General features: G+C 37.7%; 2 protein-coding genes across 7 annotated transcripts in view; both read right to left on the reverse strand.

Moving 5' to 3' along the window:
* LOC114533445 overlaps window positions 1-13,808 on the reverse strand; it is a 32,796-nt gene extending 18,988 nt beyond the window's left edge. Inside the window, exons 1-7 of one of the 4 annotated variants that reach the window (XM_028554962.1) lie at window positions 13,367-13,808; window positions 13,028-13,267; window positions 12,632-12,750; window positions 11,637-11,716; window positions 11,244-11,315; window positions 6,887-7,128; window positions 30-316 (exon numbers count right to left, since the gene is read on the reverse strand). In XM_028554962.1, the coding sequence (XP_028410763.1) occupies window positions 30-316; window positions 6,887-7,026 (427 nt within the window). In that variant the 5' untranslated portion in view covers window positions 7,027-7,128; window positions 11,244-11,315; window positions 11,637-11,716; ... (1 more) ...; window positions 13,028-13,267; window positions 13,367-13,808. Of the gene's footprint in view, window positions 1-29; window positions 317-6,886; window positions 7,129-11,243; window positions 11,316-11,636; window positions 11,717-12,627; window positions 12,751-13,027 lie in introns of all 4 variants that reach the window. The other 3 variants (XM_028554964.1, XM_028554961.1, XM_028554963.1) reach the window with 3 other exon arrangements.
* Window positions 13,809-13,912: 104 nt separating this feature from the next.
* Window positions 13,913-23,127, reverse strand: LOC114533393. Of its 3 annotated transcripts, none has more exons than XM_028554906.1 (8): window positions 22,762-23,127; window positions 19,956-20,006; window positions 19,003-19,053; window positions 16,349-17,596; window positions 15,973-16,098; window positions 15,470-15,592; window positions 14,864-14,986; window positions 13,913-14,252 (listed from the first exon to the last, which is right to left on the reverse strand). In XM_028554906.1, exons 1-8 carry the CDS (start codon window positions 23,090-23,092, stop codon window positions 14,107-14,109), a joined length of 2,199 nt encoding a protein of 732 aa, XP_028410707.1. In that variant the 5' UTR covers window positions 23,093-23,127; the 3' UTR covers window positions 13,913-14,106. The 3 variants fall into 3 exon arrangements, with proteins under 3 accessions (XP_028410707.1, XP_028410708.1, XP_028410706.1); XM_028554907.1 differs by having other exon boundaries at window positions 16,355-17,596; window positions 22,756-23,127; XM_028554905.1 differs by having other exon boundaries at window positions 22,756-23,127.
* Between the last annotated feature and the right edge of the window lie 170 nt (window positions 23,128-23,297).

Here is a 23,297-nt window from a genome sequence, read left to right on the forward strand (position 1 = left end):
AATTGATCCTGACTGTAATAAGAACATACCCAAAATGGGACACAACTTGATGTATTTTTCATATCTCTCTTCAAGATAGTCAGCCGTCTCATTACAGCAGGGTGACATTTTTCTAGCATCATTAATTAAACATTCTCTTTCCCATTGCTTCCTGTCTCCAACAAATTCAGTCCATCCTCTTTTACAAAATTTAGTTTCTTCCTCTTCTTCACCAAAGACAAGGTTTGCAGCAAAGTAAACCATTATAACCGTTTGCAAAACTGCTTTACAGTTGCCAAATATGATTGGTTTGTGCTGGTTTCGTTTCGCCCCCATTCTATGAGAATAAGTTAAGGTTATAAGTTTGTATGAAGAAGCAAAGCCCGTCCTACAGATGATGGGAACTCTATAGAAAAGACTAGCATACCTCGATGAAAATAAATACTTTAGTTTACATTGCAAAATTTTGGGCAAAATATAATCATATACTAGGCCTTGCATTTCAGAAATTTCATGCAATGAACATCGTCTTTTGTGCATCGTTTTTGCTGATAAAAATGTGGCGACTCGCGAAGCAAGGCCAAACTAGCTAACATTGCCAATTGGGTAGGTGCATGTCCAGTTTATTTTCTTTGCACAGACGAACTCCATAGACCATAGCCACTATAAATCCATGACTAATCAACTAGGCTGAATTTTTCGAGCGAACGCGGAAATTTTTCGCTTTTCCCCGGTCACATGCAGTTGAAATGATTGTCGTCAAAAGACAAAATACGTAGCCTTGCCTCCCCTTCTTAATAAAGCTTCTATAGCAACGCGAGTTGAAGTTTATTTTTCATGTTGAAGACTCGCTGCATGCTGCGAGTAAAATATACAGCGTACGATTGTGGATTTAACACACAGGTTAATCTTGTTACATAAATTTAACTGCCTATGTACGTGATGGACACACGGAAATGACAACACTTTGCACTTTGCACAATGAACAATGCACAATGAACAATGCGCAATAACGCACTATAGTTTAGAGTATAAAATATCATGGGTTGCACCATTTAAAAGAGAAGATTAATGAAGAAGGTTGATGACTTGGTCTGGGGCACGACAACAAAATAAATATACAAGAAAAGGAAAAAAAAAGAACACAAAACAAAAAAAACATGAAAACCAGGAGGTTTTTTATACTTAACTATTCTACGTCACCAGCGTAATGCCAGTTTCCGCTTCCTGTTGCATGTTATTACATTATTTTTCTCATCGCATATCATTATAAGCATTGCGAATATATACACTGTAATAAATGGCATAAAAAATATATCTTCTATACACAACATTGAGTTGATGTCTACACCTATTCTGCTTCAGTCTCGCACCCTTATGCCAAAACTCATCTTACACCAACCATGTTCCCATTTTGTTACTTTATACCCCCATACCTTATCCCCTTCATAAATATATACTGAACACTGGTTAATTAATGAAGTCATTTTTTTTTATCTTTTAGATATAGATATACACACATTGTATAATAATATACGGAAGACATATCAGGCTTAGATATTTTGTAAACTAGCATGAGGACGCTTCCTTGATGCAGGTACCGGGAATGCACACACAAAACGTTTAAGTTCATTTATCTCCTTCCAACTCATAAGCTCCTGCGGCTCTTTGTCAACAGCTAATTTGGTGGATGCCCCACCAGGGCGTAAAACTTGAGCGAGTTTCAGGTAGTACAGCGCCGTGTGTCGTCGGCTCCAACCCACATGGTCCATGATTTCTGAAAGTTCGGCGCCGGACAATGCTAAAGTAACGGCACATCCAGCACGAATTCCATGCAAGGTCTCGCCATCATCAGCGTTCATTATTTGAAGATAAAGTTTCAAGCGAGCTTCAGCTGCGGACGAACTAAAGGGTGTATTTGCAACCCCACCGTTGGGGGTGGTTGGGCGGAACAGATAACCAGTGGTGAGATCAATATTAAGACCTCGAGCAATGTCGATATAATGTTCAATACCCGCTACGGGGCAAATCACCAGATTAGGATTACGTCTTATACCAAATACGTTACTGTCTCCATCGCGTTACGTCTTGCCCCAGACATGGTTAAAGAGGAAACCGTCGTCATTTGGGAATCTAAGGATTCCTGGGACTTGAACTTGTCCCATATTCCCAGGCCGATCCCCACTAAAAAATACCGCCTTAAAATATGCTTGGTCACGTGCCAAGATAAACTTCTGTAGGCCAGTGACAGTAGGAGAAGCAAGTGCTTGATCAAGATGTTGAGCTAGCTGAGTTAATTTGTCTAAAAAGATTGGAGTGGCTTGCTTGGGAGTAACCCGAGCCTGAAGTTGCTCTGAGGTCACCAAGCGAAGGTAATCTTTTAACGTTTTATCTGCGGCTGGGTTACCTAAACCAAGACGCTGATCCCACTCACCATCTCGGCCAATTGAATGAAAAATGGAGCGTAATTTGCCAATATATGAATCAATTGTTTTAAATGAGAGTCGAAGAGGACACTGGCATTCCTGCACACCCCGCTGACCGAGGAACCGACAAGTCTGGTGGTGCACTTGAGTTTTCCCATGCCTATCTTTAAACACCAAAAATCGGCAGAGATCACGGGGGTTACCGTAGCGAGCGTTGGCCGTGCAGGTAGAGATAGGAGAAAGCCTTCAAGCTCCTGTTGCAGGGAGTTCTTTTGTCGTATATAACTGGTTGCTTGAGCGTAGTTTTGCAGCTGTTGAAGGCGGGAATCAATTTGGGTTATGTCGAACTGTAAGGGTTTGATATTGCTTGGGACAACTCGTTTGCGTGAGTAGCCACACTGCTGGCAAAACCGAAAATCACAGTCATTGGCATGACCGCAAGAAGGACAACGAACGGAAGGAAGGAACAATTTTGCCACAAAAAGAAGATCCTAAAACGTAAGGAGGCGCCTATGTCGGTTAACAAAACTTAAGAGAAAAACACCACAAGTCCGCAGAGAAGCCTGGAAGGGCCTTCCACCCATGCTTGGATGGGGCTAAAAGGACGTCTTGACTACCCTTTACACTTAGTTTAACCGATCGAACTGCGTAATGTTCCAAAAGCGGCCACCAGTACTTCCAAGGGTATACGTCCATTGCAACGAATGTACATGATATGGAACGACGCTTGAGAAAGCGAAAGACTGGACCAACCAGGCATGAAGGAGGGAAGACATATGAAAAACGTAAAATGGGATCTGAAGAGGATAACGCTTGCGGGAACAGATCCACACCCGACGAATGTGGTGAAGCAGTCGGTGTAAAATGTGGAAGGGGATTTCCTTGCAAGTCAAGCATTGCATTAGAATCTACAACCATTAAATTAAAGGTATGTCCATGTAACCCCCCAAACAGCTGTTGCACAAGACGCCATGTATCAGGATGTAAACGACTATCCATCAAGGATAATCTACGTGACGGCAGATCGGCGGGATTATCCATCGAAGGAACGTAAAAGAGATGAAGGGAAAGATTCAATCTTGCCGAAAGAAAAAACAGACGTTTCAACACACGAGATAAGGGTAGACTTTTCCCACCTTGATTGTTCCAAGCGCTAACTACTGCCTGATTATCAACCAAAGCATCCACTCGGGTATTAGTGATTTGGTCTTCAAATGACAACAAAACCTTTTCAAGGGCGAGCGCCTATTTTACACAAATACTTAACTGTAGCTCATTCTCAGTCCAGTATCCAGAGGTTGCCATGTTTTGTGGGGAAAGGATAGTGCCACCCCAACCGGAAGCAGAAGCATCAGTTGCAATCTGCATGCGCAGATGTCTTTCGTCCCGCCATGGCAAAGGCGTATCCCAGGTCTTCAGAAATAACCAGTGTGTAAGTTCGTCACGTAAAGCACCTGAGAGTGAAACTGGACGGCTGGTACGGGTTCCACGGCGAACCGCCGCATTCATTTCCTTTGTAAACAAAAGGGCTGCAGGAACTGCTAACGAAAACGAAACACACTTCCCAACAATACGTTGTAGTGTCTTTACCGAAACTGTTGACCCAGTAAGCACATTTTCAATTAAAGCTAAAAACTTTTCCTTTTTGTGAGACAACAGAAGGAAGCACAGTTGAGTAGAATCCCACAGATAACCCAGATATGGAACCGTTTGACGAGGCACAATAATCGACTTCTTTAAGCCTAGAAAGTAACCTAGGTTGATCAAGTAATAAGCCACAATAAAAATGGCAGACTTTGCAGCCTCAAAATTACGCATATCCTCATTTGGCAAGGATGAAAACGCCGACTGAAACAAAGATACTTGTAACTGTCCGTTGTGACGATCATCGGTGTACAATAGACACGGAATACCACTGGAGCGAAAAAAATGGAAGACGACCAACCCCGTATTATGGTATATGTAGGGAGATGTTTTCCATCCGAATGGTAAAGTATTATAACTGAATAACCAGCCACCCCATTGAATGCCAAAGAAAGTACGGCTCTCGTCGGTTAAAAGGAGGTGATCATATCCTGATTTATCATCCAAGATAGTCTGATAAGAATTATGATGCACGAACGAGGTAAATCGCCAAGGTGATCTAGTTTAAAAGGTTTATCGGTAATCCAGATATTCAAAAATCTTGCGTTTTCAAAAAACGGGGTTTACCCGGCTCTACTGTCAATGGCAGTACAAGGTGTGGAAACGGCACGTGACCGACGGGACCGAGGAGTGTAATGGCACCTGATTCAAGACGATCCAATATGGTTTCTTGAATAAATGTGACAAACGGCCGACATGATAAATTATTTCTGAAAAAAATGTGAGGTGGCCTATCCGAATCATAAGAAGCTCCTGCAAATGAACCCTTAAAATGTTTAAAATAAGAAAAAAGTGCAACTTTATTCGTAACCCAGTCTAAAACTTGAGCTTGACCAGATATGGGTGAATCACCAATAAGCTTAGACCATTCGGTAGCATGATAGTGCAACTCCCCGGCAGAAAAGTGTGACGGGTCGCGAAACTGAAGGGTGGTCAGGTCAACCAGAACTTCGCCCTTTAAGACTCGAGCAAGGTGATCAGGGTCAAGATCGATCGCCCCACCACCGACGGCAGTTGCGTTCCCCATATAATCCACCCAAAGAATAGAGGTACGATCACGTACTGAATGATGAAGAAGACGTTGATCAAACTGTTTATCATTTTCCCAATGCCATCCACTAAATATCTATAAAATGGAAAGGGAGCAATACCGCCGTCAGTACCGAGGCGACCTTCCTGACCCAGTAGTATACCGGGAGGGTTGGTTGAGGTACCCTTTTTCAGGTCAGTCAACTCGTATATAGACGTTCACAGTCCAGAAACAACAAACAATAACACAGATACTTTATATCGTCAATCTATATCATCATCGTTTACATAAATGTCCACCTCTTTAATCATAAATAATCAATTAAATACATCGCCCTTAATTAGACTGTTTTGGCTGCGGGCGAACGTTTTTATTTGAGCGGATGTTCTGCGTCATAGACTCCTCCATCTCTCTTTTTCGTTTACGGCACTGTGCTTGGAAATGACCCAATCTCCCACGATGAAAGCACTTCATATTCAGTGACGTACCAGAGCGCCATCTCCTCGACTGAGACGAAGACTCCGCCGTACGAGCCCTGGCCGCACGCTTCTCTACTTTGGCAACCACTTCTAAGATCTTCTCGTAGTCTTTGTCACGCAGTAGAGGTAAGACTAGCTCACGAAACTGATCGTCAGACTGGTCAATCTTATTTCGCAATGTTTCGTAGGCCAGGCGATAATAATGCTGCTTGGCATGATTGGCATCCTGTGCGGCATTCTTTTTTAATTATTATTATTATTATACTTTACTAATTCTCCCAATGGGCTTTTCAGAATTAATTCTATGTAAGGCTAGTGTATTTACATATCTAAACTAAAATTTACTTCTATAACTATGATATAGATAATTTATGTATAAATATTATTATAAGCTAATCACGATTTTTTAAAATTTCCTTGTAAGCTAATTTAAAATCAATTAAAGAGTTAATACTCTTTACGGCGGCCGGTAAGTCGTTCTAGATTTTTGTAGCTCTATATAAAAAACTACGTTGACCAGCGGCACTATGATAAAAAGGAGTTTGTAACATCTCTTTGCTTCTAGTGTTAAAAATTGCAGGTCTATCTTTAAATTTATCTGTTAAATATGTTGGCGCTAGGCCTTTTTTACATTTAAAAGTCATCACTGCGTCTTTGAGTTCCAATATACAGCTTACTGGTGGCCATTTCAATTCCGACAGAACAGGTGTTATGTGTTCAAACTTTCTGGTGTTTGTAACTAGTCGTGCTGCAACATTTTGTACACTTTGCAACTTGTCGATGTTTTTCTTTGAGGTATATGACCATACCACTGAGCAATAGAACAAATTGCTAAACACCAGGGCTTGAATTATAGAGATAAGGGTTTCTCACAACTCATTGCAATTAACACGCTTCTGTTATCATACCTCGAACCATCTGGCCGAGGGGTCACTTAACAGAGCACAATTCATTTTCAACACGCTTCTGTTGTCATACCTCGAACCATCCCGCCGAGGAGTCATTTAACAGAGCACAACTCATTGCAATTAACACGCTTCTGTTATCATACCTCGAACCATCCCGCCGAGGGGTCACTTAACAGAGCACAACTCATCTTAAACATGTTTCTGTCATCGGTTAGCAGAACACATTAACACAACTTAGATGACACACTGGGTATATCTCGAATCATCCCGTCGAGAAACTACTTTACAAGGCACAGTCATATTACACATATGGTGAATATATCGCTAGTAATTGCGATAAGAGACCCTATCGCGTCAGATGAAATAGAATGCATAGTAAAAAATATACACTAATACGTAGAAGAGACGTAAGATTTGTACCTCAAGTTGTTCATTATCAGCAGGTGGTTGTGGTACAGCCGCCGGAGGTTGTGGTAGAGCAGGCGTAGCCGGTGCTTGGACGTCAACAGGTTGTTGCTCAACTTTGACAGCTCCTTGTGCACCATCTTCGTGTACACCATCGGCAGGGTACTGGACTTCTTCGACGTCTGCCATACATAAATTCGTGCGATTGGGTCCTTCTTCACAAGATTAAAACCAGCTTGTTCGTTCACTGGAACTTACTGTTAGAGAGGTCAGAAGAAATAAATTAATTTATCGAAGAAAAAGAAAGTGAAAAAATAGTCCAGTATTTTTTGAGGTGAGAAACTACGTTGCACATGCAACACTTTAATTCTTTTTTGCAAAGTTTTTTCTGCTTTATTCATGGAGCCAGAGGTGAGTACTTGTTACTTGTTAAATAACGTGTTATTTGATCGTGCACTAATGCAATTACATAGCTACAATTATTTCGCATGCAGATATATACACGTATCAGTCTGCAACATATAAACATTGGTCTATGTCATTTTAAAGCTGGTAAGACAGCGAAATGTTAAAATATGTCAATATATATCAACTATATAAATTATATTATATCACACGAGGTTGAGGTTCAATCACAAGGTCAGCAAATTTTAAATTATCTTATATCTGACACAAAAAAAGAAGCCTGTGTTTATTTGCTGTTTTTTCGCCAGTTCTCGTATTGTAGCGTAATTTTTTACTTTATAAAACGTTTACTTACAAGAAAATGGAAAATTTGAACAAGTTTAAAAAAATTCTAAATAAAAAAGATATCATTCCAAATGGATCGAAAAAGCCGTTTACACTTGCTGCGATTTGCACTCTTTCAATAGATGTGAACGAGTGAATTAGTTACTGATGTTCAAGATAAATAAGAGCTTTTATACATCAGAGCATTCGTTCACATTTACCAAAAGAAGAAAATCGCACATAAAATCGCAACTAAAATTGCAAGTGTAAAAAACGGGCCTAAAAAAGGAATCAGGCAATCAATAATTTTGCCATTTCCGTGTCTTATAAAGAAATATGTGAACATGTATACTATTTACTTGAATGAAATAAAATAAATTATTATATACCACTTGTCAAAGTTTGGTGTTCGTAGCGTTTCATTGCTCGAGAGCGAATCACGCGAGAGTGACAAAATTTTGATGTCACCCGCGCAACCCCCCTGCAGAGTGAGATAACGTGTTATCTCATGGGAAATAACAACTTTAATCACGTGCGGCGCACCTGGACGTGCGATATTTAGACTATTTATCCATTTGAAATTATATCTTTTATGAATAGATATTTCGTTGTTTACCTTGTAGTTTGGTTTTTCTTTGACAAGTGGTATATAATAAAAAAACGTATTTATCGAGAACTCAGAAAACGTTATGTTTTATAGACTCTCGGCTATCGATATTTCACTCGCCTTCGCCTCGTGAAATCTCGACAGGTCTCGGGTCCACAAAACATAACGTTTCCTTCGTTCGCAGTAAATAAGTGATTTCGGAGCCATTGCTTGTCAGCCTGAGAATACATGTAGCCTTTATGTCATTGATTGAAACATTTTTAGCAAATCGACGAGACGGCTGATGACTATAAATTACCTGTATTCGCGAGCTGGCAAACGAAGTTGCAGGAATTTTCAAATATCCCGAAATAATGTAGTCTCCAACCTTGATATATCCAACGTTATCTTAACGCTATAGTTGAACGTTGTTTAAACGTCGTATTCCAACATTCAGATGTACGAATGTTGAGTTGAACGGTGTACGGACGTATGGTATCCTAACGTTAATACAACGTTAATACGAGTTCACAGAAAAACGTTAAAAAATTAATGTTGTTCAGACGTTCGACGAACTTTAATACAAGGTTGATACAAGGTGATTGTGCTAGTTTAATTAAGACTAAATTGACTGATCGATATCCCTGAGATCAGTCAATAAGGGTTTTATTATACTGTTTCAAAGGAAAGAACGGGTGCAGAGAAACTTTTCATTTAAAAAAGAATTCGGCTGAGGTTGAAAGCTCATATGTCGCGTGACGTGACGTAATGTCACGAATTCCGTTTTTCTTAACCCTTATCAAACTGGTTCAAACATGACAAAAAAATTTGCGATAAACTTTCGGATTTCCCGCCTAACGAATCGTATCCTGGAACAAATGAACTTCGAAATATGCTATATAATAATATTAGTTAATTTTCAGTTATTTTTAAGGCACTCTATGTGTTAAGGGAATCAGCGGAAATTAAAAATTAAATCTGTAAAGATGATTTTATATTACATTAAAATCTACCGGGTGCACATGTGTGTATCGATCGGTATTCCGCAAATTTCGGAGATCATGTTAAAGCAATCATGCTATCATACTTTTGAGGATAAAACGCGCTGGAGCTCAACTCCAGCTTAGAATAATCTCCCTGTTGATGTTCAATATTTGCTGCACATAGAGCGAATGAATTGTTCGTAAAGACACCTGGGGTCGGTTGTATCAAGCTCGTTTAGCCTAAACTGTGGTTAAGTTCAAAATAGAAAGCAAGTCTCTCATTTTATTCAACAAGCAAACAAATGTTTTTAACCTTAATACAAGGATGCTGTTTACAACTATATATTCAGTGCACGTTATTCAGATTGACTCACTCAACAGACATGTAGGAGTCTTGTTTATTTTCAACTTATCCATGCACCGTTTAAGCTAAACGGGCTTGATACAACCAGCCCCTCCACATGGGAGATGTCTCGTTAAGCCAATGAGGACGCCTGACATTTTCCAGGCAGGCTTGAGTGGTTTGCATTTAGAATTACAAAGTCATTTATGCGCCCTGAATAAAATAGCAAAATAAACATTCTCATTCTCATTGCTTCCCGTCTCCAACAAAAGCAGACCGTCCTCTTTTACAAAATTCAGTCTCTTCCTCTTCTTCACCGAAGACGAGGTTTGCAGCAAAGTAAACAATTATGACCGTTTGAAAACTGCTTTACAGTTGCCAAGTATGATTGGTTTGTGTTGGTTTCGTTTAGCCAATAGCTGTTCTATTTAGAATGAGTCATAAGTTAGGTTAAAGCGACAGTTTGTTATCCATATTAATTAACAGACTAAAAATCTGTGTAAGAGACAATTTTAACGAGAGACATGTGTGCGTGCTAAGTTCACCATCGCGCGCAAGGCTTAACAGTAGGCGACTGCAAGTTTTCCAAACGCATATACGTATACCAAACAAATTCGTCCAGTTTTGGCCTCCCAATGGTGTTTAGGGCGGTTTTCTACAAGGGCAAATTTTTCGATCGAACCAAGTTGTTCGTTTCACTGGTGACAAATGAAAATAATTTTGCTCGATCGAAAAATTCAACCAAGTGGAAAACCGCCATAAGACGAATACATACAGATGCATCTGCTATCCCAAATAGGCTTCTATACTTATAGCTACGCCGGCCTGCTGGCGAGTTAGATGTTAAGCGCTCAATGGTGAGTTTGATACGCATTCAGGTTCATCTTATTACACAAATAACAGTTAAATATGTTGATCAACGGAAAACTGTCGGGCTCGTAGATAATACAATCACATCTAAGCAATCATGCATAGGCGTTGCACAACTAAACAATGAAACATTGTGAAACAATGAACAATGCTTAATTGTAAGACACTTGACGCTCGGAAGCGGTGAATAGCGATTAGTCATTAGTTGAAGTTAGGGGCTGTTTACATGAGCCGGTTACCTCAGATTCAAGAAAGTGTGAGAGGACTTTGGGGTATTGAAATAAGTCTTTATGACACCAAACAAGGACATGCTATTTTTGTGGTGATTATACGAGTAATACGACTTTCAAGATCATGTTATCTGCTCATTTTGATACCTCAAAATCATCTCACGTTTCGTTGAATCTCGGGTAACCGCGGGCTCATGTAAACAGCCCCTAAGTGTGAGGGGCAACAGGGCAATTTCTATAAAACGAAGCACTTATTGTTGCGGTTTGAATCTAGTATATGTTGCTGCATGGGCTATGCCCCCTACGGCCCCGACGATTCCGCTGAAAGATACAAAGAATAGGGGTCGTGTAACAATATGCAAGCAAATTGGCGACAAATTGTCCACAAAGATCTCGAGGAGGGGTTTTAAAAACTTTTTCGTCTCGAGTTTGCTGTTTTTTGCTACTGATAAACAAGTAATAAAGCAATTTTACTCGTTCAGTTACGAGTTAATGATGATCAAAATTCGCCCCGGTGTCTCGCCCGATATTTGTCCTCCCAATGGCCATCGCGTGATTACAAGTACTGATACAAAATGTTAGATTCGGACGGTATTAAAATTATTGCATATCTTCTTACAGCCACATGTACCTGTATAATTATAGCAAGCTTCAGATCTTTGAAATTTCACTATTTGGGAAGCAACAATGAGTGTTTCCAATCCTGGGGTAAAAAAAAGAAAATCGCAGGTGATTCCTCGCTATTTGTCCAACTTTTTGTTTGGGTTATTTAATGGGCACATGCAAATAAAGAGAGAACATCTGATATTAACGAGCTTCCAATAGGTTCCCTAAGCACACAAACGGCTACAATGTCACTAATATCTGAAGAACGCAATAGAATATAATTTTATGTTCAAAAGCCCCGCCGTTAACATAAAACGTTGCATCAATGCAGTTCATCATAATTAAAAACCTTAATCCTGTTAAATTACACAAAAAGAGTGAAAATCGATGTGAGCAAATGAAAAATCACCATACATACCATCTTTAGCCAGATATGATTTCTTTAGCCTCTTGCCTCATAAAGTAGAGTATTTGCAACATCAGTTTCTACGAATTTAACTGGGAAGTCAAAGGACAGTCAATAAGATAGTGGCGGAAATATTTATGTTATATAGAAAATCTACTGATAGTTAAGCAGTAGCAACTTCGTACCCAGGGTGGAGAACCAAGGGTTTGAGGTTGAAGCAGTGCCGTGGCAGTAACATGATAAAATCTAGAACAATTAATATCTGGGGAGGGTGTGCAAACGACAACTGTGGTCCAGCAGCCTATCAAAAAGACGCCGAATGATATTTAGCAATCATAAACCAGAGATGAAAAATTACTTCTGAAAATTACTCCTTCCTGATGGAGCCTTCATACCACGAGAGCCAATTAGCTTTTTATTTGCATTATTTTTGATTCTACAGGGTTGGTGCATGATCTCTGCATAGTTTGACAAATTGTTATCAAAATCTCGAAATGATGTAAATTTTTATTGTCTTTATTCGTAATTTGCCACAAGAATGAAATCGTGATTTTAGAATAAATTACACTAAATTCTGAGTTCTCTATGAATTCACCTGTAGTAGGATTCACCTGATCCGCCATGGACAATCTTACGGGCAGTAAATAATTAGTAATATTTAACATTTTTGAAGTAAATATCTGTGTGAATACACCGAGTTTTAGACCGCATATTCCTCAAAACATGCATTTTATTGTTTTTGTAAATTATAGTGTTTACGTCATAACCTTTGTTTGATAAACAAAGTCAGAGCCGTATGTAAACAGGTTAAAACTGGTTTCCTAATAATTATTAGTATAGCATGCAGTTTTCATGCATGTCATCCTGCGTCGTAGATTTGGTGCATTTTATAAACTCGCTTGCAGGCGTAACGCATTCGGGATGTGAGTAATTTCAGGCGTTACCACAAATTTCTTCTTCATTCAATAGGAAAAAAGTTTTTAAACAATTATTAGCATATCACCTACGGGATTCGTTTCCGAGATGACGTATTTCAAGCTTCAAGAAGACGTTGGAGTCTCTCGTGTGTGTCTTCTCTCATTCAGCTTATGCACACAAAACCAGCTAGACACGTTTATGAAGTCTTCTAAAAAAACATAGTTAAGAATAAGTTTGAAATTGCTTAAAACCCATGCAGTGTTACATAACATATGTGGCGTAGCCAGCCCGACAATTTAAGAGACGGTTCCAAATTTTATAGCTATAATCAATAGGTTTATATATTATTACAGACATTTTAAGATGGATATACGTGCATTAGCTTCAGTGAGTTGGACGAGTTAATTACTTGGAAGGGGATGGGGCGAAATAATTATAAAGGATACAATGCACATTAAAAACAGTACCAATTTAAATTTGCCTACCTTGGATTCATTCATTGCACCACCTCTTATTGGTTTAAAGAAATGAAAATTTGGTTATAGGAAAACCAATTATTTGGTCGTTATTACAAAATAGAAGAATAAGATGAATCTAAAACAATCAATTTCAAATTTAGTTGTTTTAACAATCTGTTTTTACAGAGTAGTTCAGTTTGCAGCGAGTGTTTCGCGTTCACTTTGTTGCCTATAGTTCGAAGCAGAGGCGTAAGATGCGCTTCCGTCCTAAAATTAGAAAAATTTATAGAGAATCGAGAATTTACTACAGCAATTCTTTCATATATCAGTATTTTAAACTGAGTTTCATCCTAACAATATACATACATTTCATTCAAATCTTCGTGCAGTACCATAAGAATTCCGATAACCAAAGGTTGCTGTTGATCTAGCTAATTGTATTGCGCAAAAAAGCGTTGAAAAAAAAGCTTGAAATTGTTATTATATAATAAAGTATTACACGTATAATTTTTTTAGTTGTTCAGTGATTCGATAATACTAATAATATTCTAGAGTCAAAAAATATAAAGGATACAACTGTATAATATTATGTTCACTATGGAGAGCGTTGATGGTACTTTCTTGTTGCCGAAAGTACCATATACATGCATGCTTATAAGTTTGCATCACATTAATGCAATCCCGGAGAGTTGGAAACGTTGGCCATCGAGTCTTGCTACAGTGAATGTGGCATCAGTTATGCCTAAAGTCACTGAAATTCCGTAAGGCCTTTAGCCCAGTTTCCGGGTATAGTTGTCTATAATTATGTAATTATATAATTATATACATGTATATATATATATATATATATATATATATATATATATATATATATATATATAATTATGCGAGATTTATAAATTCTATAGGTATTTAACCTGGACTTATTAGGTTATCTAATAAGCGACAGTAAGTAATCGAACATTCTTCTAACGCTGAATGTTCAAGTCCGACTAATAATGAATAATTTCTGAAAGCTGAAATACAACATTCTAAGGTTCCGAGTTTAGTAGCTTTATACTTACCATTAAAGAAATGGTGGCTTTATAATTATTATTTAAAGGTAATTACTGCGTAGCAAACTTTATACCTTTACAAGTTGATCCATCGCGAATGTAGCCGATGCTACAAACACAAATGAACGATCCATTGGTATTAAAACACTCTGAACCCTTTTCGCATGAGTCAGTTTCAATTTTACATTCATTTATATCTAAAGATAATAATTATTAACTTGTTGGATCGTATATTATAACTATTATTGCGATAAAAGTGAGTTATTGTGAAAAAAAAGATTAATACACTGAATAAATGGCATTAACAATATATCTTCTATATACCCAACATTGAGTTGATGCCATTTTATGTTACCATCAGCATATGCATGGGAAGCTTACAAATTAGGCGAGTGGGAACTCAGCTCCTGCTTAATTGTCGGGAGGTAAGCCAGAGCACCGTCATAATGTAGCGATTGCGCACAGTAACTATTACAAGTAGGCCTCGTTTACACCAAACCGGATTGGTTTCGGAGATCAAAATAAATAAATCCACATTTATATATATTATATTATAATTATGCGAGATTTATAAATTCTATAGGTATTTAACCTGGACTTATTAGGTTATCTAATAAGCGACAGTGAGTAATCGAACATTCTTCTAACGCTGAATGTTCAAGTCCCACTAAAAATGAATAAATTCTGAAAACTGAAATAGAACATTCTAAGGTTCCGAGTTTAGTAGCTTTATACTTACCATTAAGAAATGGTGGCTTTATAATTATTATTTAAAGGTAATTACTGCGCAGCAAATTAAACTTTATACCTTTACAAGTTGATCCATCGCGAATGTAGCCGTTGCTACAAACACAAATGAACGATCCATTGACATTAATACACTCTGCACCCTTCTCGCATGAGTCGGTTCCAAGTTTACATTCATTTATATCTAAAGATAATAATTATTAACTTGTTGGATCGCGCATTTTAACTATTATTGCGATAAAAGTGAGTTAGTTTGACAAAAATATGAATATATACACTGTAATAAATGGCATAAAAAATATATCTTCTATACACAACATTGAGTTGATGCCACATTATGTTACCATCCACATATGCATATGCATGGGCAGCTGAAAAATTAGGCGAGTGGGAACTCAGCCTCTAGCTTGTCTGGAGGTAAGCCAGAGCACCATCATAATGTAGCAATTGCACACAGAACTATTGCACGTAGGCCTCGATTACACCAAACCGGATTGGTTTCGGAGGTGAAAATAAATAAATCAAATCTGTGAAACTAGGCTAATACGTATCTGCAACTAACCACTGCCCTTAATTGAAAGGCAAACGAAGATATCGTGCACGCGACAAGCGAATCTAGTATTGTGTAAACAGGGCCTTAGTTTCAACATGTTCTGGTTTTATTTACCGTTACAAACCACACCATCTCCAGTGTATCCATTTGGACAACCACAGGAATATGAGCCGGGATTATTTAAACATATTCTTGAATTACCACAAACATCGTGTTTGAAAGTGCATTCGTCGATATCTGCCATTTGATAAAATAAGACTTTCATTCGGATATTCAATGAAACGAATATATAAGTTAAGATACGAGACGTATACGTATATAGGTCACTATAATTTTTATTATTTATTCGTTTTCAGAATAAGTTTTTCCTGGCAGTTTTTGCTAATGTTTTTAATTAATATTTTTTTAATGTACGGATGACGTCATAAATCCTAATCAAATTTCTACTTTCTGCAAACGTTATTAATTACCGCGAAAAAGTCGGGACTACAGAAGTATGTCGGCGTACACGAGGAAATACTGGGAACTTCGATGGAAGTTAGTGATTGAACGAAATAAAAATAACTCCTTTTAAAACGCAGGCACAAAACACAAGAATTGACAAATAAAAGTTTTACCTGCACACGTTACTCCATTATAAGTGTAACCGATGTTACAAACGCAATTGAATGATCCATCGGTACTTATACAAGATGCTCCTTTTTGGCATGTGTAATTTGTTCCAGATTCACATTCATTTATATCTAAACACCAAATTACGACGCATAATAAGTTATTAACCTTCAAATTAGATAATTAATTATAAGTCGTGAGAAAAAAAAATTGATAAATTAAATTTGTTTCATCCCAGCCTTTCCAGCCGATGTTACAAATGCAATTATACAATACATTGTTAGTTACATGCATAATGCGGCTTTGTCGCAAGTGTTATTTCTAGGTCTAGAAGGAAAAGCTAATATTAGTTGACTTTAGATTTCGTAATATAATTTTCACCTGTACCATTTGAATTGTTATGTAGACCAAATCCCCCAGGATAGATATATGTTGCCTGTGCTTTCCAAACAAAAACAAGGAGACCAAATTTTATTTCAGTAGAAGCATGATACACTGTAAATATGCGTGGATGCGTTAAACTTATTACTGTCCAAACATATCTTGTTCCACCGATCGGATTCCATTTCAAGCCATCCAGCTTCATTCCATTCATATATAATCCATCGACATCTTTATCCTGGATAGCAATGGTGATTGCGTCACGATGTCTTGGACCATCAGGTAGTGTCACACGATAGTATGAAAGAAACTGGCTTACTGATGGTACAACTAGCATTGCAGAGTTAGCAAGTTTGCCATCGACACTTCGTTGTTCGATGTATTGAACTACTTGACATGGTTTACTGCAGTTCACATACGATGCGTAATCATGCCCTAATATCAATTCTGCATAGGTCGCGGATGATAAGACTTTGGTCCACTTAGCGGTTTTAACAGCGGTGTTATTTTCGTAAGCGAAAATTCGAAAAGTATCACCACCTTTATTCATTCTTCCTGCACTCGTCAAAATGTATCGATGACCCCACAACGAGACAGGTAATAGGGATGATTCCAGAAATTTAAAGCGTTGCCAATATCCCACGCTCGATATAACCATCACTGGTTTCGTTGCAATGACTACTGACCCAGATAAATCTGACGATGCTGAAATGTACAGCGCCTCATGTCTTTCAAGCTTTAGCAATATGTTCAGTAATGGTCGATTTTTGTCAAACGTGAGACCACGATACTCTATAACTGCATTCTTTTTTAGAAAAACAAGGATTGTGTTGTTGTCATGTGCTGATATCACGGCGATATTCGCTTTGGTGTAGTACGGCAAATGTGATGCCACAACATAAATTAAACCAAGTGCTCTCGTTGGAAAAACCAAGTATCCATCAGCTGCATAGTTATTTCTATTCCTGCACATCAGTGAGATGTATCTTGTTGATGAAATTTCTATGCCCTTCTGAAGATGACCTAGCTTTTCGTTCATTCGCAACTTCATAGGCAATTTGTGTTCAAAATGTTTCCCTCCTTCGACATAGACAGTCTCGTTCCATAAATTCCCGGACTGATTGCTAAAGAACGTTACAATTGTGTCAAATGGGGCGAGGATGGTAACTCCAATATAGTCATCTTGCTCGTTATCATACAGGGCCGTAAATCCAACGATGAAATGTTTCCCATAATTGTTTGAAATGCCTATAAAAAAAAACGATGCGGGGTTTTAGAGCAATAATTAATATTTCGTATGCGCATGCATGCATTGCTTCATTCTGTATTGTTTTTGTTGGCAATCACTTCAGCGCTTTTTCTCACGAAGAAATTATTTTTAAATTGTTGTTCAACTCATATTTTAGACTCTAAATACTTAACCATAACACCAGTATAAAACGGTTCTGCCAAATCACTACTGATGCATCTTTTCAGTTGAAAGTAGCCTTGGAAAAAGTGTAACGGGCAAATTAGGAGTTTTAAACATGGCTTTTTGTATGGAATTTGAAAAGAAAATTGTTTTTGCTGTAGCTGTTTCTTTTGCCTGGTGATGCCGAAACGATATAGACTTTTGTTTTTAATTGAATTGATATCCATTTTGCAGAAGTGTAAAGAAACCATGGAATGTGCATGTATGGTTTGTTACCTTAGCAATCCCCGAGCCGGTGAAGAGAACCGTGCCAGGGTACTAATTTCTCCCGAAGATTAGGGATTACACCCGGGTATATGAGGAAACATATATAGCGGAATACAAAGCATGCAGCCTAAATCCTATGTCATGGATGTTGGACGTTCAATGGTCATGGTGTTTGTACGCATGCTCGAAATTTGAGCGAATAAAGAACGACTCGTAGTTTATAATCCTTTTGAAGTGGTAGGTGTCTATATTTTGTTTATTTCGTGTTTGCTGTAAAAATGCATCAGTATTATTTTCTTAAGTATATGAACTTAGCATTTCGTTTTACGAAGAGCTAACCGACTGTTTAAGGCTTTACATCATCGCTTAAAAAGTGCACTTCGGAGTTTTGATAAAAATATCACTTTAAAGCTTATAGTCGCTGCAAATAATGCATAAATTCAATAATCGAAAAACAACATTCGACGTTTGCTGCTTGCATAGCTATCTAAATTATTTGTTTGCTTTGATGTTTTAATTTAAACGGTTTAGCTATAGCGAAGTTTAACTCTCACTTAAACTGTGAAAGTCTATAACTTCATGCAACGTAATGCAGTAGGCAAATGGCGATTTCACTTCATCTTGACGACTATCTTTGTTTCCGAAAAATTTCTCCGATACACATCAGCTATCGGCTATTCATTTAACTGATTTAGTCATTTCATAATATTAAATAAAAGATAGTTAGGTCTGGATAGCTCAGAAAATATTTTGCTTCGTTTCACACGCATGTCGAAGGGTTGCTGTGTGCAGATATTTCTAGTATATAGTTAGTGTAATATAAAATGAAATAAACATGCATACCTTTATAATTATGGCATTATTGCAACAATACTAAACCTCTGAATTTCGTTACGCAGCATCCATATATGCATGGGCGTACCGAGAATTATAGGGGTGGTGGGTGCTTGTTAAAACTATTTTGCAGGGTACTTACGCATGAACCTAGACTGATATGATGGCACTCGTGACAGCCATGTATGTAAGTCTAAAAAAAATATAAACTATAATTATGATGGACAGTGCTGCCCGTTTTTTTAGGAAGAATCATCGGGGGATGGGATTGGGGATGGTAACTTACAGTCTTTACGAAATTCGTATTAAAAATGCGGTCCAAAAACATGTATGGAAGCGGGAAAGTAGATACAGAAAGCCGGTTGTGCCGAGACATGACGGTCCGATGAATCGAAGAGACATCATTTTTGTGTCGTTGGTTTGTCATGAGTACTGACTATCCCGTGAAGTTAAAATTTTAGATCTACCTTTTGAGTCACCCTGAGAAGTAGTATATTTACCTACTCCAAATGAAAAAGGCAAATTGTTTGAAATTCAACAAGGAGTATTTTAACTATATATAGCTTGCAGTAACACTGTCATCACATCTTCCCTTAGGCTAGGCTAACTGATTATTTTCATTGTCAAGGGTACACGTTTATTTTGATAGATTCTTCGTTGTCGACGCATGCAGGCAGCATAACGAACTAAAATCCACAACTAGTAACATAATCATATAAATTATATACCAATAACATCTGCATGTCCTAAATAAGTATATTCGCCCGAGCGTTCAAAATATTGTTCAAATATTGAAAATTCATAATCGTAATAACTCCTATGGCCTAACGCTCGCCTATTGCCCTTAAACATAACCGTGATCGGGCGTTAAATTCAACCTGCTTATGCGTATTTCCCAACTTCAACCCCAGCTCACAAAAATTATTTCTTGAAGAATGATATAGCCAGATTAACGCATGTTTTGAAAAACATTTTTTCTATACTCTGATCCGAGCTTTTATTTACAGCTGCATGTGATTTCAATCCTAGAAAAACTTTGCTTAAATTGATTTCTTGCGTTTTGCATTGCTAAAACTATGGTCAGTGTATACTTACGCATGAATCTAGACTGAGGAGTTGGCACTCGTGACGGAAAAGTGTCCATGGCTAAAAGAAAAAAGAGGTAAGATTGGTGAAGTCGTTCATCGGTCTTCCGTTGCTTTGAACAAAAGAAAACTTATTGTACTAACACTTGCTCGCGAGAATGCATAAACTTAAACATTCACATGCATTTTACTGTTTGGGGATTTCTTTTCAGCTAGAAAGTCGAGCACACATTAATTTTCTAGTCGAACATTTCGTGTAATATAGAGAAATCATTGGCGTAAACAGACAGTGACGATTTTGTCCGATTATGTAAACTTCGAGTTATTATACTTATTCATGTGTTTAAAACACATTGTCGTCAGGTGGATATTCAACCCGACAATATTGTCGGGAAAAGCAAAACATTAAATATCTCAGCAAGTATTTGGACTAAAGACCCTGGAATACCACCAAACGATAGAGCTTGAAAAGACGATTTAAATAGTATTTTAAAACCTGCATATAGTAATAAACTGCATTTGTATTATAAGTCAAAACATGAATCAAATAATATGTTGCTTTGTTATCTCAAATTACTCCCCATAGCAACCATATTACTTTAGAAATTCAGTATTTTCTCGCTTTTTTTTGTGCTCTGTGTTCTTTAAAATGTCTGAATTTCACATACTATCATTCTGTTATTGTTCTGAGTAATTGTTAGGGTAGGATGTGCAAAAGAAGCGGAGAAAATAGCATTTTATAAGTTCTAAGCGATAATTGTTGCTAAGCGCATTCTTACCGCATGCTCGGAATGTTGTCATGCGGTTGGAAAATGTGACAAAACTCCCTAATGCCTTCCCCCTAGGGTAAATTTGACCCCGGAAATCGATTTCTGACGTAAAATTGGACCTAGGGGGCAGATTTTCGGCTTTTTTTGCCCAAATTTTTTTTCGATATTTTATTATTGTGAAATATTATCGCCGGTGACGCGAAATTCATATCATCAATGTATCTGCCTCGTACCCAGGCGCTTATTTAAAATTAGGCTTTTTAATATATTAAGCTTAAATGAAGTACTTAGCAAAGCGTAAAGCGCGAAGGTGTTCATGGGAAGATTGCGCCCTGGGGAGCGCCTGGCAGATCTTGTTCGATTTCTTGCAATAAAAGTCGATTTCTTGCAAATCATCTAAATTCACGTCGTTTCGCAACTTTTTCCGCTTTTATTCGCTTTTATTCACAAAATAATATCTCCTTCATTACAATAAACATTCATTCGCCATGTGAGAAGTGGTAAATATTTTTATCTGATGCCCTGAAGCAGCGATATGTCATCATTTGAAGAGGTCGACAATGTTTTGGATAGATTAAATCTTCAAGGTATGAAAAATTCGACAAGCTGCTGGATTGTTGTGATATATACAGCACCTTTTATTAACCTTCTATGTCTACATTTTCACCTCTCTGATTATTTTTAATGATCCACAGACGAACCAAGAGCTGCTCGTCGATCAGCACGACGTATTGCATGCAATTTTCAACGACCCTCATCGCCGGATGCTTCACAAGGTCCAAGCTTAAAACACGACTTGACGCCAAAGTCGAAAAGTGCGGGCCTGCCAAAAAGTAAACGTACTCACGTTTCAAGTATGTATTCGTTCACCTATGTTCCTATGTTTTTAAGTAATAATGAATAAATGAATGTATGGTATGATACAGTATTTTCTGTTATTTATTCTTGTTGTCTAAATTATATAACATGTGGTCCATATGGAATGTTACACTATAGATTGTTTGAATAACTTTATGCTCATTTTTGTGTTTCGTTTACTTCGTTTACTACGTCATCCGCCATGACGGAATACAAGATATGCCAGGCGCTCCCCAGGGCGCAATCTTCCCATGAACACCTTCGCGCTTTACGCTTTGCTAAGTACTTCATTTAAGCTTAATATATTAAAAAGCCTAATTTTAAATAAGCGCCTGGGTACGAGGCAGTCAATGTATGTTTATATAAAAAAACGGCAAAAATCTTCTAAAGGCTCGATTTTGACGCTAAAGATATCAAAATAATCCTGAATATGTGAACTAAACCACTGCAACCGGTGTTCGTTTGCATTTTGGGCAATATTTTAAGGATTAGGCCGCTTTGATGTGCAATATTGAATAATATAAAAAGCACATGCACTTTAAAGTGAATATCTTAGCGAATTGACAACATATTGATATAAAAAAAACATGTATCTACTGAGGACAATTTCTTCTTTAAAGTGCGCCTATTTTTGTTAAAATCGGTCAAGTATTCGAACAGGAATCGCAAGTTATAATCAGCAAACCACTTCGAAATGTCATCCGATCTGACGGCAGTGAGTTTTAAAAAATCACTGTTTTCACAGTTGAACGAACAACAGCAAAGGACCGGGACAAATCGTCAGGCAGGCTATATACGCGCTATTTGGAAAAATGGTCTGTTAAGGCATGATTATTAGCAGAGGGAATAATGTCCAATATGATTATATTCATTGCTAGATGTTTTATAATCAACGGTTGCGTGCATGCATCTTTATAGCAAGTGGGCACACGAAGAAATGACGTGACATAACCAAGATTTTAATCTTTGGATTTTGCTTTGTCTTGTAGTTCTTCCACTACCGGGAAATTTATATATTCAATTCCAAAAAACATAATTAATCTGGAAAGTTCTGGCAAGTGAGAATTGAAGCCATGCACATGGTGGTTAGAATTGAACAAATCAATCATATTCATTCGGCGAATATTAAAGAGAAGAAAAATCTAATATTAATTGACTTTAGATTTTGTAATATAATTTCACCTGTACCATTTGAATTGTTATGTAGACCAAATCCCCCAGGATAGATATAAGTAGCCTGTGCTTTCCAAACAAAAGCAAGGAGACCAAATTTTACTTCAGTAGAAGCATGATACACTGTAAATATGCGTGGATGCGTTAAACTTATTACTGTCCAAACATATCTTGTTCCACCGATCGGATTCCATTTCAAGCCATCCAGCTTCATTCCATTCATATATAATCCATCGACATCTTTATCCTGGATAGCAATGGTGATTGCGTCACGATGTCTTGGACCATCAGGTAGTGTCACACGATAGTATGAAAGAAACTGGCTTACTGATGGTACAACTAGCATTGCAGAGTTAGCAAGTTTGCCATCGACACTTCGTTGTTCGATTGTATTGAACTCTTGACATGGTTTACTGCAGTTCACATACGATGCGTAATCATGCCCTAATATCAATTCTGCATAGGTCGCGGATGATAAGACTTTGGTCCACTTAGCGGTTTTAACAGCGGTGTTATTTTCGTAAGCGAAAATTCGAAAAGTATCACCACCT

The sequence above is a fragment of the Dendronephthya gigantea genome, unplaced genomic scaffold (assembly GCF_004324835.1).
Source record: "Dendronephthya gigantea isolate DGI-Jeju-01 unplaced genomic scaffold, DenGig_1.0 000090F, whole genome shotgun sequence".
NCBI classification, from domain to species: Eukaryota; Metazoa; Cnidaria; class Anthozoa; order Malacalcyonacea; family Nephtheidae; genus Dendronephthya; species Dendronephthya gigantea.

Coding starts and splice junctions, on each gene's coding strand:
- LOC114533393 (XM_028554905.1), bottom strand. CDS start 23,092: ATGCTAGTTGTACCATCAGTAAGCCAGTTTCTTTCATACTATCGTGTG. Junction 16,099..16,348: donor TAACAATTCAAATGGTACAG/GTGAAAATTATA, acceptor TTTGGTGTTTAG/ATATAAATGAATGTGAATCT. Junction 14,253..14,863: donor CGATGGATCAACTTGTAAAG/GTATAAAGTTTA, acceptor TATTATCTTTAG/ATATAAATGAATGTAAAATT.